At 38.9% G+C, this 15,851-nt stretch overlaps 1 protein-coding gene across 2 annotated transcripts in view; it reads left to right on the top strand.

Annotated features, from left to right (window-relative positions):
* Positions 1 to 5: 5 nt before the first annotated feature.
* KDM1B (lysine demethylase 1B) overlaps positions 6 to 15,851 on the top strand; it is a 48,893-nt gene continuing 33,047 nt past the window's right edge. The window contains exons 1-7 of one of the 2 annotated variants that reach the window (XM_046640840.1): positions 6 to 269; positions 584 to 627; positions 4,028 to 4,127; positions 5,078 to 5,205; positions 6,258 to 6,347; positions 6,883 to 6,994; positions 9,534 to 9,650. In XM_046640840.1, coding sequence (XP_046496796.1) covers positions 21 to 269; positions 584 to 627; positions 4,028 to 4,127; positions 5,078 to 5,205; positions 6,258 to 6,347; positions 6,883 to 6,994; positions 9,534 to 9,650 — 840 coding nt within the window. In that variant the 5' untranslated portion in view covers positions 6 to 20. The remainder of the gene's footprint in view (positions 270 to 583; positions 628 to 4,027; positions 4,128 to 5,077; positions 5,206 to 6,257; positions 6,348 to 6,882; positions 6,995 to 9,533; positions 9,651 to 15,851) is intronic. The other variant, XM_046640842.1, reaches the window with a different exon arrangement.

Genomic DNA, 15,851 nt, shown 5'->3' with positions numbered 1-15,851 from the left:
CGGCTTGCGCAGCGGCGGAAATGGCCAGGGCGGGGCGAGCGCCGCGGCGAAGGCGAAGGCGGGGACCGTCCTCCTCCCTGGGCCCGCCGGCTCCTCCCACCCCGGGTCACGCCGTGACAGGGGCGGAAGCGGCGGCGGCGGCGGCGGCGGCGGCCGAGCGGAGGCTGCGGCTCGCGGCGCGGAACCTGCTGTCCTGTGCTCGCGGCGCGCGGCTCCAGAGAGGCGCCCCCAGCCCGAGGCGGCGCGCACCGTCTCGCCGGCGCTCCGAGGTGGGGGGCCGGCGGCTCCTGGGGCGGGCGTGGGGGCGGCGGCGGATTTCGGGTGACAGCTCTGCACAAAGCAGTTTAGCTGGGGTGCAAGCTCTCCCTCTCCCCCTGTGCAGCGCCCCTCGCCCGGGTGGGCGGTGGACGCGTGCCCGAGGGCTGAGACCTCGCTCCCCGGCTTGGAAGCGGGGTGCGGGGTGGGGATCCCCGTCCGCGGAAGGGGGACTTCTCAGGCTGGGGTGTTGCGAGACCGCGTTCCCCAATTCCTCGCGTGTTGCGGGTCTCTCCTAACCCCCCTACAATGTTTCCTTTCTGTCCAGCGGTGCCTTCTCCACGCGACTCCTTGCACCTCTTCAGCGCAAAGGTGAGCCCCGGAGGCTGTTGCTTCTCCGAGTTCGGAGAAGAGACGAGAAAGCTTTTCGGAAAGCGAGGCGGCTGCAGCTGGCCCAGGGAGCGTTGGGGCTCCCTCCTGGGGGCTGTCAGAGCCCTGTCACCTGGGGAGCGTCTGCTGCGGGGGGAAACCCATAGTCCGGGTGTGGGAACTCCCTCGCGTGTTCTTTCCAGCCGGTAGTGTGGCGGCGCCCAGCCGGCACAGCCTCGCAGGTGTTGTAGTAAGACTCCGGCGCAGCCGGCACGCGCCGAGACACGATCAGCATTGCCAGGTTGCTGGGGTAACTCCTCCGGGACTGGGGACCCGGAGGGGGCGGCCCGATTACGGTAGCTGTGTTAGTCAACAGCCTGGCAGCTGGCAGGTGAAAGAGGAAGGAAGAGGCAGGCCCAGCTGTAGAAAGTTGGGGTTCGGTGACATGGAACCCAGCTAGATGGAGGCCCAGCCTTCCCTGGGTGAGCGTGGAGATCCGGCGCTCCACATAGACGCACACAACTCAAGGCTTTTGCGTTTTGTTTGGTTGTGTTTAAAAAATCTCTCTTTTAGTGGAAGAAAGGCGAGTGGAGAGGTTTCTTCAGGAGGTACGTGGGAAAATGACCATCAATAATTCATTGTCTTCCAGGCAGAGAAAGTAGTCAACAAAACATTTAGGCAGTTGAACTGGATCCATATTTCGGAAAATTTCATTAGTGTGAGTGTAGTCAGGTGCTCGTCCTGCCGTATTTTAAGCAGCCCAAAGGGAAATTCCTGTTTCTCTGGTCTCTGAAGAAGTTTCTAGTAGTCTGTCCTATTTTTAGAAATTATGCTGACATCACTGTAAATTTTTATCCCAACCTGGAGTCCTTTTGATTCGTATTTTTATGAATTCTGTGTGTTTTTTTAAAAAAAACTTTCTGAATAAGCTACTTCAGAAAAAAATCCTGGGAATTATTAAAATAGAAATCTAGACATTGATATATCCGCTTACATATTTACCCCCAAAAAACCCCACTGTTTTTCTCTCTCTTGTCACATTAAAAGAAAACCAAAGCTATGAATTTAAAATTAGGAAGAAATACGCTTATAAAATCACATTGAACCTGAAACAAGTTGATTATAGTTAAAGTTAGGTGTGTTTGTTAATTTGAAAAACCAGGTGGGAAAGCACTTTCAGTGTACTAGTTTGTTTTAATGACACTTTGATCAGCATTTCTAAGATTGTATTTAAAAGCGCAATAAATGTAGTCCTTCCAACTTTACTTAAAAATTTTTCCCTCCATTTTAATCGACAAGAACTCAGTAATAGTGAAAGTACAGAATTATAGGAAGTGTCAAAAAAGGGTAAGGGTACATAACTATTAATTGTATAACTAAAGGTAAAAAATGTGCTGTCCTAAAAATCTTCAGTTATATTTTTCCCAGATAGCATAGACAATAATGGCTTTTGTAGCTGATATTTTCGTTTCCTCTTAACGACTTCCCGAATATATTATTTTCTATTGCAATTAAATACATATTTTCCAGTATACAGTTGGATTAAAAATGTTTGGTGAAATTTCCAGAAACTACGCTTTCTTTTGGGAATTCTTGCATTCCTGGATGACAGGGTCAAATGTTGCACAAACCTAGGCTAATTTTATTTACGTTCCCCGCATTAGATGCAAGTATTTTTGCTGCAACACTTACATTTACTGTACATTTACATATTTACATATGCTTTATTTGTGGTTCATTTTATGAATAATGTGAGATACGTTTTTTATATAAAGAGATTTGTTAGATTGGACAGCCTTTGGAAACTACAAATGTGATCCCGAAAGCCTTCTTTGGGTCTAACAATTATAGATAGACGGTAATACTTTAAACATGATTAGCGCTTTGTGTGGCAGTATAATGAGTGCTGCAGAACTAAATGGCAACTTATTTAATGCTTGAAGAACTATAATGCATTTCAGAATATGAATAGGCTTTACGTGTTCACAACTAACAAAATGGTTTTGAGAAAATGAAGACTGAGTCAAAGGAAAATTATCCATAACGTTGGTATCAAAATTTCTCAAAGTCGATGTGGATGGCATACTGAAAGTTTTCACATGATGTTAATAATCCATGAAAAATGCTCTTAATGAATGTTGGAACAACCCGGAGATGTGAAACATTAGGATTACAAGCTCCTCAAAGCTTTTCTCAAAGCTCGAGATTATATATGTGAAATTTGTATCTTACGATAACACTTTTCCACTTTCAAATTCCTTATCCATAGGTATATCCTATTTATTTTTCATGCTATCATTTTCTGTAAGTGTGTGTGTAGTAAATATGCTGGATCAGGGGAGGAGACGTGTGATAATTGTAGAATCCATATATTATTGAGTACTTATTTATGCTAAGCATCTTTCATTCCTTATCTAATTTAATTGGAAAAATACTTGATAACTCTTAATTATTCATGATTACTATGCATTATTTTCTTGTAGACTTTTGGTTCTTAATATTTGTGTAACTGTGCTGTTATTAGACTAGTTTGAGAACTCATAACATTTTTTCAGTAGAAGATACCAGTGACGCTCTAACCCAGATTCCCATATTCAGTAGTGACTGTACAGTGTGCCTGAGATTTATTTGTTGAGTTCTACTGGGAAGGAATGAGTGAGTTTTCCTTTTAAAGTATAATAAGAGATCAAAATTCAGGAACTGCTAAGAAGACACAGTAAGATGGAGAGGAACATAACAGACAAAAACTAGGTGTTTTTACTTATTGAATTTTAGAAAGATAGTGTAATTTGTTTGTTGGTCATTTGTGTGGTGTGTTTCTCATTTTTATATTTTGAAATGTACATACTACTAATGGATAACATTTGTTGAATACTTGTAATATGACAGGGCTGGTTATCTTACTTAATCCTCACTCCAGTACTGTGGTACACTCTTGCTATGCACATTTTATATATGAGAACACTGAGGCTTAAAGAGTTTAAGTAACTTGAAAGCAATGGCTTCACACTCAGGCAATCTAACTGCAGAGTATATATTCTTTTGTTGTTGTTGTTGAGGAAGATTGGCTCTGAGCTAACATCTGTTGCCAATCTTCCTCTTTTTGCTTGAGAAAGATTTTCACTGAGCTAACGCCTGTGCCAGTCTTCCTCCACTTTGTATGTGGGATGCAGCCACAACATGGCTTGATGAGCAGTGTATAGGTCCCTGCCTGGGATCCAAACCCATGAATCCTGGGCTGCTGAAGTGGAGCATGCGAACTTAACTGCTATGCCACTGGGCCAGCCCCCAGAGCATATATTCTTACCTACAAAATTACATAATAACACTGCTCCAGAGTGTTGAAAGTATTAGCAGATGTTAATATTTAATTATTTCTTTTCTTTTCTTTTCTTTTTTGCAGACTTTCTGATACAATGGCAACTCCACGGGGGAGGACAAAGAAAAAAGCATCTTTTGATCATTCTCCGGATAGCCTTCCTTTGAGGAGCTCCGGGAGGCAGGTATTAGCCATTCATTCATTCAGTGCATCTGTTTTGAGCACACGGCATTATTATGATTGAGACTGAAGAATTAGAGATGAAAAGATATAATTCCAGTCCTCAAGGAATTTGCGATCTAGTGGAGAAATTCACCCCAGGACAATCACAGTCCAGTGCAATAAAGTGATAGTATGTAGAAAAAAGCATATCTGGCAGCAGAAACAGCAAAGATAAGGTATAGAGCATAAATCAGCATGGGTGTTTATAGAATTGCAGCTGTGTGATTGCCTCCAGGCTATGAGCTGGGGCCAGCTCATACTTGACTTGTGTCACTCACAGGAATTTGGACTTCAGCTTATAGTTGGTTGGGTGCTGTTGGCGGGTTACTTGCTGCCATCTCTTTTGTAGGGCTTTTAAAAAAATATTGAATGGTGTAATTCTTTTTCTAGAACTTTTCTAGTTTTTTAAAAATTATTTTATGGGGGTCATATTGGGTTATAACATTGTGTAAATTTCAGGTGTAATCACTATATTTCAGTTTCTGTATAGACTGCATCGTGTTCACCACCAACAGTCCAGTTTTTATCCATCACCTGGTTTTTCATCTGCAGTACTGAGAGGATGTAGCTGCTCTAAGTAAAGGGAAAAAAAAAATCTTAATTTGAGAGTGGCTTTTATTTTGACTGATCGCAGCTATTTCCTAAGAAAGCCTCATGTGCATTTTAGTTCTCTGCTCAGAGACCTATTGTTAAAGTGCTACTTCTATATTTCTAGCAAGTTAGTGAATTATTTACGCAGTGCAGTCTCAGGAAAATTGCTGTATTGTCAGCTCCTAAACTATTGCCACGATGTCGTTGACCTTCACGTTTAGACCTCCTCCTAACGTGGAAGTGATTTCAGTAATAAACCTTCCACCACCTTCACCCTTGACTATGCCAGTGAAAGGTTAACCTCAGCTGGTTCTTCCTCAGGCAAAGAAAAAAGCAACAGAGACAACAGACGAGGATGAAGACGGTGGGTCAGAGAAGAAGTACAGGAAATGTGAAAAGGCGGGCTGTACAGCAACGTGTCCTGTGTGCTTTGCAAGTGCTTCTGAAAGGTCTGTTTAGATGGTGTGTCTTGGCCTCACATTCCTGCCTGTGAGAGCATTCTTTGTGGGAACCATCATCCTCGAAGATAGTTTTCCTAAAGATAGATATACGTACTGTAAGTCATCTAATAATAGAGACAGTACTCGTATATTCTGTACACACCACCCCCTCTTATATGCTCCTCCTGTTAGACCTAGCCTTATCAGCTCTGCATAGTGGCCAGTGTCCTCAAATCCGACTGACAATAGCTGTACCTCTCTGGGGGGGTTGAAGGTGGGATAGGGTAAGAGGTGGGGAGACGGTAGAGAGAACCCTTGAGCTCCCTGTAAGACCACCATGTGTTTACTTTTCTCTGTGCTCTCCCTCATATAACATACCTCCTCTTCCAATAGACATATACAGGTCTCATTGAAACTCTGTAGCTAATTGCACTCTTGCCATTTTTATTAGGATGACCCAAGCATGACTTTTTACTTCTAAAGAAAAATCTTCAATTAAGGCTTAAGATTCAATACAACCTGGAAAAAAATCGCATATTTTTTTTTTAATCTCAGAGAGGTGGGGTGCTAGTGTTCATAATGGCATTGTATTTCATTCTTTTACTACATTATTGGCTGTTTGACAGGTTATGTTTGTCAGATTGCTTGCTCAGTGGTCAGATTCCACTTGGCCAGACTTGTTTACTGTTCAGTATTGGGTCAGATGTTATTGCTAGAGACTGGGCTTCTCTCCTTCAACATGCACCTTACACCAAGCACAGTGACACCCTTTGTTTCATGTCGTAAAACGCTATCATTGCTCCAGGGCATCTTGATAAAACTCCAAAGCCCCAGGCCCTTCTGAGGTGCAGCCAGCTGGGTTAGGTACCACTGGTCTAGTCCCTGTGTCCTCACCATGTCTTATTATGTATCATTCATCCATTTTGTTTCCCCTGTTGTTAGGATTCTAAGTGGAGATAATGCAAAATGGGCTCATAGGAGGTGCTTGATCCATGTTTTTAAAAAAAAGTGGGAAGAAATGTTTATTTGTCACCAAAGCTACATGTTTTTGCTGTTTTCAGATGCGCCAAAAATGGCTACACATCTCGATGGTATCACCTCTCCTGTGGGGAGCATTTCTGTAATGAATGCTTTGACCATTACTACAGAAGGTTTGTTCGCTAATTGTTTGAGGTTTCCGTGGTGGAGGGGACAGTGGCAGGGGCAGTGGAGGGAGTCAGACAGTTAAGACTGAGCCTCCAGGCTTACTGAATTATTCCACCATTTCAGTCAATGCCTGTGCTGACTACAGCTGTGCCAGAACTTTGATGACATAGTATGCATGTGTGCGCGCGTGCTTACGTGTGTGCGCGCTCAGGGCTCAAAAAATATCTGCTGTGAGACAGTTGTTTTCTTTAGTCTGCAAGTTCTGAAAAATCTAGGAGCTGCTTTGCTGTTGTGTGACGGTGCATGGGGAGGGATGCAAAGATTTTGGGGAGGATGGTGACGACTAGAAGGCTCTGGACAGGTAGCCACCCCTTCTTAATAGTTTCAGATACTCAACTGACAACTCGTTTTATGGGTGCTGGAATAACATTCCCCCTCCTTATAATATGGCGAGTTAAGTCCTTTACATAAGATTTATTAACCTGCCTTCTGTTTTGAAAACCTGATTAACTTGATATGTTTATTATTTTTTTTTTTCAGCCATAAGGATGGATATGACAAGTATACTACGTGGAAAAAAATATGGACTAGCAATGGAAAAACTGAACCTAGTCCCAAAGCTTTCATGGCAGACCAGCAGCTGCCCTACTGGGTAAAAGGATAACCCATTATTGTTCTCTGAAACATTTGTGGAGCTAAAAGCAAGAGCATTGGATGAAAATACCAATTTTCAGCAAATCTTTTTCTCTTACTGCATTTATTGTTCTATGTCTAGTAAAGCAATTCACATTTTTTATTTTTGTAGAAAACTTAGATAATTTAACATAGTATAAAGAAGAAACTAAAGACTCACCACCAGCTGGTGGTAGCTGTTGCTAAGCTTGGTACATATCTCTCTGATCTTTTTTTTCTGTTCAATTGTTTTTTTTTTTTGGTGAGGGAGATTTGCCCTGAGCCAACATCTATGCCAGTGTTCCTCTATTTTATGTGGGATGCCACCACAGCATGGCTTGACAAGCAGTGCTAGGTCCACGCCTGGCAGCTGAACTTGCTAACCTCAGGCTGCCAAAGCAGAGTGCATGAACTTAACCACTATGCCACTGGGCTGGCCCCTCTGTTTGTATTTTTATGTGTATGTTTAAACACGATTCCATGCTTTATATACAAATCCTAACTAGGTGTAAAATCATACTTTGCATATAAGTTTTTGGTAACTTTTAGTTTTTTTATTAATTTAACTTTATATTATTTTTCCATTTAGCCATTCTTTGAAAATATGTTTTAGTGATTGCGTATATAAGGTAAATATATCATCATTTAATAAATGATTTGCCAGTTTTTTTAATGTAGGTAATTCTGAGCTTCTCTTGCACAATTTTTTTACTGAAGTGTAATTCACATAACATAAAATTAACTATTTTAATATGTGCAATTCAGTGGCGTTTAGTATATTCTCAATGTTGTGCAGCCACTACCTCTTATCTAATTCCAGAGCATTTTCATCATTCACAGAGGAAACCTGTGCCCATTAAGCAGTTACCTCTCATTTCTCTCTCCTGTCAGCCCCCGGTAACCACTAATCTGCTTTCTGTCTTTATGGATTTACCTATTTTGGATGTTTTATATAAAGGAATCAGGCAGTATGTGACCTGTCGCGACTGGCTTCTTTCATTTAGCATAATGTTTTTGAGGTTCATCCATGTTGTAGCATGTGTTAATACTTAATTCTTTTTTATGGGTGAATAATATTCCATTGTATGGATTTGCCACGTTTTATTTATCCATTCATCTGTTGATAGTAATTCGGGTCATTTCTACCTTTTAGTTATTGCAAATAGTGCTACCATGAACATTTGTGTACAAATATTTGCTTGAACACCTGTTTTCAATTCTTTTTGGTATATACCTAGGAATAAAATTGTTATTGTCACATGGTGATTCTATGCTTAACTCTTTGAAGGACCACCAAACTCTTTTCCTACCTAATAGCTGCACCATCTCTCATTCCCACCAGTAATGTATGAGGGTTCAAATTTCTCTGCATCCTCACCAGCTCATTTTCCATTTTTTTTTGATTCTAGCTATCCTAGTGGGTATGATGTGGTATCTCATTGTGGTTTTGATTTGCTTTTTCCTAATGACTGATGCATCTTTTTGTGTGCTTGTTAGCCATTTGTATATCTTCTTTGGGGAAATATTTGTTCAGATCTTTTGTCCATTTTTAAATTGTGTTGTTTGTCTTTTTTTGTTGAGTTGTAAGAGTTCTTTATATATTCTGGATACTAAACTCTTATCAGATGTGTGATTTGCAAATATTTTCTCCTATAGGTTGTCTTTTCACTTATTGTGCCCTTTGGTGCACAAATGTTTAATTTTGATGAAGTTCAGTTTACCCATTTTTTCTTTGGTTGCTTATGCTTTTGTGTCATATCTAAAAATCCATTGCCAAATCTGAGGTCATGACATTTGACTCCCATGTTTTCTTCTAAGAGTTTTATCATTTTAGCTCTTACATTAAGGTGTTTGATCCATTTTGAATTAATTTTTGTATATGTGTGAAGTAGTGGTCCAACTTCATTCTTTTGCATATAGATATCTGCATACTTTTATTTTAAATAAAATCTTTTGTTTTGGCACAATTTTACATTTACAGAAAAGTTGCAAACATAGTACCGAGAGTTCCTATATATCCTTCACCCAGTTTATCCTAATGTTATCATACAACACACCATGATTATTTGTCAAACTAAGAAATTAATGTTAGTATAGTAGTAATAACTACGTTACAGACTTTGTTTGGATTTCATCAGTTTTTTCACTAGTGTCTTTTTACTCTTCCAGGATCCAAACCAGGAGACTACGTTACATTTAGTGTGTATGCTTTCTAACTGTAACTAAACTTAACTCTGATTATTTCCTTGGCTTAGAGCTGGAAAATCTTTCTGACAGCAGTAGTCAGATCCCCTTTGCACTTTCCTGGTGCCTGAGCTAGTATTGAATCAGAAATTACCCGGATGGGGTAAAAGTGGATTATGTGGGTGGCGGTGATGCAAGGGGAAGAAAGAGTACTTAGAAGTGCTGAAAGCTTGGTCAAATCATATGGAGAAGATGACAGAGTGAGTGGTAGAGGATAAAAATGTCAGCTGGAGATTAGGCAACTCATTGACCTTGACTTACTACTTTCCGTCTAGGTTCAATGTACAAAACCCGAGTGTAGAAAATGGAGGCAGCTTACCAAGGAAATCCAGCTTACTCCACACATAGCAAGGACCTACCGGTGTGGTATGAAACCAAACACTGCTGTTAAGGTATGATCTCTGTTGGTTTCCCTTTGGAATTAATTGATAGGTTAATTTAGTTGTCAGTAATGATGTATAGTTTTCATTTGTTGTATTGATCATTGTATCAGAATTTTATTCATCTGCATATAAAAGAACTCCAACTACAATGGCTTACCAATTAAGGATTTTATTTTTTCTCATCATAAGCAGCTTGGAAATAGTCTGTCCAGGGTTGGTGTAGTTGCCCATGGAAGTGTCCTTCTAGTTTCCAGTTTTGCCAGACAGTGATTTAGCCAAAATTTGGGTCAGCCACAAGATGGTTGTTGCACTGTCAGTCATCGTGTCCAAATGCTAAGCAGAAAAGAGGGGAAAGGCAAAGGGCGGGAGGAGAGTACCAGCTGAGTCTTTCCCTCTTTTATTGGGAGATCAGGAGCTTTCCTGGAAGTTCTGACAGTGGATTTCTATTTATATCTCATTGGCTAGAACAGAATCATGCAGCTACTCTGAATAACTGTAGGACAAAGGGAGAAAATATTTTATAACTGAGCATGTTGCAATATCAAGCAAAATCACACTCCTGTTAGTAAGGAAGAAGGGATTAATGGATATGTGTGGGCAACTGGGAATCTGCCGTACCTGGTATAAAGTGCCTTTTTTGACACTTGGCAATTACTTAGTGTTTAAAAGTGTAATTGCCTTAATGTGTTAAAGCATTAGTCTGCTCAAATGTCCCTAGTTCCTTCAGTACATTAAAGAATGTAGGAGACATTGTAACCTCAGAAGTAAAATACTTTTGTTTTTTTAAAATTGAGATATAATGCACATAACCATAAAATCACCTTTTAAAGTATGCAATTCAGTGGTTTATGGTATGTTCACAAAGATGTACAATCATCACCAGCAAAATATTTTCTTAGTTCAAATATTTCCCTTTTAAAGAATGAATGAAAAGCTTTATAAAGTTTATGTTCAAGTTTTTAAAAGTCTAGGGTTTAAGATATAAATATTATTAAAGCAACTCATGATTATTGTAAAAATATTTGGAAGCTTTTGCGAAGTGAGATGAGAAAAAGCATATGAACACTTGGGAGTTATTTTACTGTTTTTAAATTTTACAGAAGTATTACATGAATATAATCTCAGGGGTTAAAAAAAGTAAATTGAATATATGTATACACACACACACACAGACATGCACATGCACGAATAAAAGTGGAAGTCTTTCTTAACAATCTTTTCCTTCCCACCCTAACAGATAATCACTCTTAATGATTGATTTATCCTACTGGAACTTTTTGAAGTGCATTTGATTACATATTTAGGGTAGGCACGTTTTTTAAGGCTCTTGATTCAAATATCTAAACTACTTTTTCAAAATACAGTTTTATTAGATCTATTTTTATTTATTTTTATTTTTATTATTTTTGTGCTGAAGAAGAGTTGCCCGAGCTAACATCTGTTCCTCTTTTTGCTTGAGGAAGATTCACCCTAAGCTAACATCCATGCCAGTCTTCCTCTATTTTGTATGTGGGTTGCCACACAACATGGGCACTGTTGAGTGGCGTAGGTCTGCACCCGAGGCCTGAACCTGGGCTGCCGAAGCTGCGTGCGCTGAACTTAACCACTAGGCCATGGGACCGGCCCCCTTTAAACTACTTTTGAAGGTTTGAAGACCTATTGCTCAGTGATCATTTTATATAAAACTTACCTGCATTGAGTGGTAGTGTTTTTAATAGATGTAAACTGCATCTTGTTTTTTATTGAGGTATAATTACATCCTGTAATTATATGCACAGATCTTTATATGATGTTTTCACCATCCTAACAAATTCCACTTATTTCCTTCCCTCCTCCTAGAGGCAACCACTATTCTGATTTCTATGCCCTAAGCAGAGTTTTGCCCGATCTTGAACTTCATAAAAATGGAATCAGCCAATTTATACTCTTTGTGCTTGGTTTCTTTCACTGAGTAAAGTTCTTTTTGAGATTCGTGCATATTGTTGCATGGATCAGTAGTTTTTTCCTTTTTATTGCTGAGTAGTGATTCATTTTATGGATATACCACGATTCTCTGAACTATTTTCTTGTTGAAGCGCACTTGAGTTGTTTTAGATTTTTGCTGTGATGAATAAAACTATGGTGAACATTCTGTTCAAGCGTTTTTGTAGACCTTTGTTTTCATTTCGTAAGAGTAAATACTTGGGTGTGGAATTGCTGAGTCAGAGGGCAAATTTATGTTTGTTTAAGAAACTGCCAAATAGTTTTCCACAGTTGCTGTAACATATTACAGCATTTGGTGGTGGTACTTTGTTTTTTAATTTTAGCCATTCTAGCGGGTGGGTACTGGTCTGTCATTGTGGTTTTATGCATTTCCCTGATGACTAGCGATGTTGAGCATCTTTTCATATGCTTGCGGGTCATTCATAGTAGTTCTTTGGAGAAATATCTGTCCAAGACTTTTTTAAAAGTTGGATTTGTCTGGTAGGAGTTATGTAATATGGATATGAGATATGTATCTTAAATATTTTCCCACTGTTTGTCTTGCCTTTTCATTTTCTTAATAGGTCTTTTGTTGAGCAGGAGTTTTTAATTTTGAAGCCTAGTTTATCCATTTTTTCTTTTATGCTTAGGGCTTTTTGTATCTTTTCTGAGAAATCAGAAATCAGAACTTGCACAGATAGTCTCCTATGTTTTCTTTGAAGAAGATTAGCCCTGAGCTAACATCTGCTGCCAGTCCTCCTCTTTTTGCTCAGGAAGATTGGCCCTGAGCTAACATCCATGCCCATCTTCCTCTACTTTATATGTAGGATACCTGCCACAGCATGGCTTGCCAAGTGGTGCCATGTCCACACCCAGGATTCTAACTGGCAAACCCCGAGCTGCTGAAGCGGAACGTGTGAACTTAACCGCTGCACCACCAGGCTGGCCCTTTTGAGGAGCTTTATAATTTCAGCCTTTACATTTAGATCACTAATCTAGAGTTAACTTTGGTTTTGATGTGAAGTATAGGCCAAGATTCAGTTTTTTTCATATAAATATTGAGTTGTTCAGTACCATTTGTTGAAAAGACGATTTTTTTCCATTGAATTATCTTGGCACTATTACCAAAAATCAGTTGGCCGGACATGTAGGTCTATTTCTGGACTCTATTCCACGGATTTCTTTGTTTATGCTTACCCAATACACTGCTGTCTGGATTATTCTATTTTTATCGTAAGTCTTAAAATCAGGTAGTGTAAGTTCCTGTGGCTTTTTCTTAAGATCGTTTTGGCTATTGTAAGGTCCTTTATGTAACCATGTAAATTTTATCAGCTTGTCAGTATCGACAGAAAAGCCTCAGGGATTTTGATTGGAATGCATTGACTCTATAGATCATTTGAGGAGAATTGACTTCCTTTCACTTTTCTGTCTTCTAATCCAGGGGTCAGCAAACTCTTGTTCATGGGCCAAATCTGGCCCCCTGACTGTTTTTGAACATCAAGTTTTTTTGGAATACAGACATGCTCCTTCATTACGTATTGTGTATGGCTACTTGCATGGTACAATATCAGCGTAATTCCGACAGAGGCCATATGAGCCACAGAACCTACAATACCTACTATCTTTACAGAAAATGTTTCTTGACCCCTGCTCTGACCCATACGCACAGTATATCTCTCTATCTTTTCAGGGTCTTTAATTTCTCCCAACAATGTTTTCTGGTTTTCACTAAGGATGTCGTTTGTTAACTATTTCTAGATATTTTATTTTTTCTGTGACTGTAAGTAGAATGTACTTTTAACTTCTCTTTTGAGTTGTTTGTTGCAATTATATAGAAATACAATTTATTTTTGTATATTGACTTGAAGCCCAGAGACTTTGTTCACTTCACTTATTAAATTCCATAGATCTTTTTGTAGCTTCCTTTGGGTTTTCCACCATCGTATCAGCTGTGAATAAAACTATTTTTTTTTTTTAAAAACTCTGTCTTTTTGCTCTTTCTTACCTTATTACATTGGTCAGGACCACCGGTACAGTGTTGAATAGAAGTGGGAAAGCAGACATCCTTGCCTGTTCCTGACTTTAGGAAGATCGTGTTCAGCATTTTATCATTATGTTTAATATTGGCTGTAGTTTTTCTCAGATGCATTTTATCAGATCAAGGAACTTCCTTTTTCCTCCTAGTTTACTGAGAATTTTTTATGATGAATGGATGTTGGATTTTTTGGGTACCTTTTATGATGATCATACGGTTTTTGTTCTTTAATCTGTTAATGTGGTGAGTTATACTGATTCTGGAATGTTGAAACAACTTTGCATTCTGGGGAAAAAGTTCTACTTGTCTTAATGTATTATCCTTTTAATGTATTGTTGGATTCGGTTGGCTAATATTTTGTTAAAGATTTTTGCATCTGTGTTCACAATGGATACTCTCTGTCATTTTCTTTTTCTGTAATATCCTCATCAGGTTCTGCTGTTAGAGTTATCCTGGCTCCATAAAATGACCTGAGAGGTATATCGTCGGTCTCTATTTTTGTTAAAGAGTTTGTGTAAGGTTATTATTTCTTCTTTAATGTTTGGTACCACTTGGAGAGTTCAGCCATGGAACAGTCAAAAATAGCAGGCTATTTTAACAGATCCTCGCCTTTGGGCCATTTTCACTCACCCTATTTCTGTGAAGTTTTTAAACAACTAAAAAAATATTTTGAATGATTTGTGTAATAACAGCATGTTGCTAAATACTAGGTGTGATTTTAGTTTGTATTTTTATATAAAAAGTTTATATTAAAATCATTTTGTACTGTGCTTTGACTAGCTTTGGTTTATCTATAGTTTTGGTTTATCCATAGTCTGTCCTCTCTCTTACCTGCTTATAGGAGAATGTACAATTTTGACTTCATCTCTACTAATCATTCAACTTATCTGTGTCCCTTTTTTTGTTTACTTGATTTTTCCTTGGGTGGTATTTGTCATTTTCAATTTCTTCAATTTAAGTGGTTTTTGAAAAGTCTGAAGTTTTCTTTAGAATGAGTTTGTTCTTAGACAAATGATACGCGTTTATCATTGAAAAATTCAAGCAATATAGAAAAGAACAAAGATGATAGTGAAAAAAAAAATCATGCAGACATCGTCATGAAATAGCCATCATTAAATGAGATTCGTTCAAGAGTTTTCCTGCACGTATACAAGGAGAAAGCCTAGCTGATAAAGAACTAGTTTTACCTAAAATGATTGAATTTAATACAACATAACTTAAAATAAGAAAAAGAAGCCAAAGTGAAGTAAGAAATTGCTCAACAAAGGATAATTATTTCCTCATCTCAAGAAATAGCAGTTTCTAAAAACTCCGTAAAAGGTTAAGAAAATGTATGATGAAAATGTTAAGAAGTTGGAATCACTCTTAACTTTTTAACAAAATTGCATGTTTCAATTTTGGGTTATATTAGTCGACACCCTGCTTTGAAAGAGGAAAAAGTAAATTACATCATACTTCAGCCCACTTCCCCATTCCCCTCTCCCTGTTTTTGTTAGTGTTTGCTTTGGGTTTTAGTTTAGTTTACTCTGTTGGAGTAAATGTATCATTTATTTTCTCTAACCATAGTCCCTCCATTGTTTACTCTTGCTTCTGTATTTATGTGGATTTACTGCTCCCCACAATTTCTCTAACCACAGTTCCTTCTCTCCCAAGTTCTTTATTTTGATTCGTTGCCTGGTTGGATGTATTTTAACATCAAGTGCTTTTTTCCAGAAGGGTTCAGAGGTGTCAGATTCCTTAAGCTTTTGAAAACTTAATTGCCTTTCTTTCCTCCGAGCTGTCTTAAAGTTGAAGGCTTTATGGTCTTCCTCAATTCCAGCTTCTAAGCATGGTTATCACACCTTTGAAATCTCTTCCTCCCACCTCCCCCCAGAAATCCTCCTTGGAGACCTTATTGCTCCAGCCCGAAATGATTGCCATCCAGAGCCTGAACTTTTGAAATATTTATCTAAATGATGTTTATTGACCCAGAGTCACTTTGGATTTCAGTGTGGTATTCTGTCAAGGACAAAGTCTGGATAGGTTTATTTGTCAAACAACATGAGAATTCAGAAGGGTAGCAAACTACGCACTGTTTTGGAGCTCACTTTTGTCATTTAATATATCTCAGTGGTGCTTCCGTATCAGTACATAAAGATCTCTTTCTCTTTAAAAACTGTGTAATAATCAGGCCACTGACTGGCTGTATCATGATGAATTTAGCATGATTGAAG

Source organism: Equus quagga, chromosome 15 (assembly GCF_021613505.1).
Source record: "Equus quagga isolate Etosha38 chromosome 15, UCLA_HA_Equagga_1.0, whole genome shotgun sequence".
NCBI lineage: Eukaryota > Metazoa > Chordata > Mammalia > Perissodactyla > Equidae > Equus > Equus quagga.
Note: the sequence above shows the minus strand (reverse complement) of the source record. Positions and strands in the feature narration are given on the sequence as shown.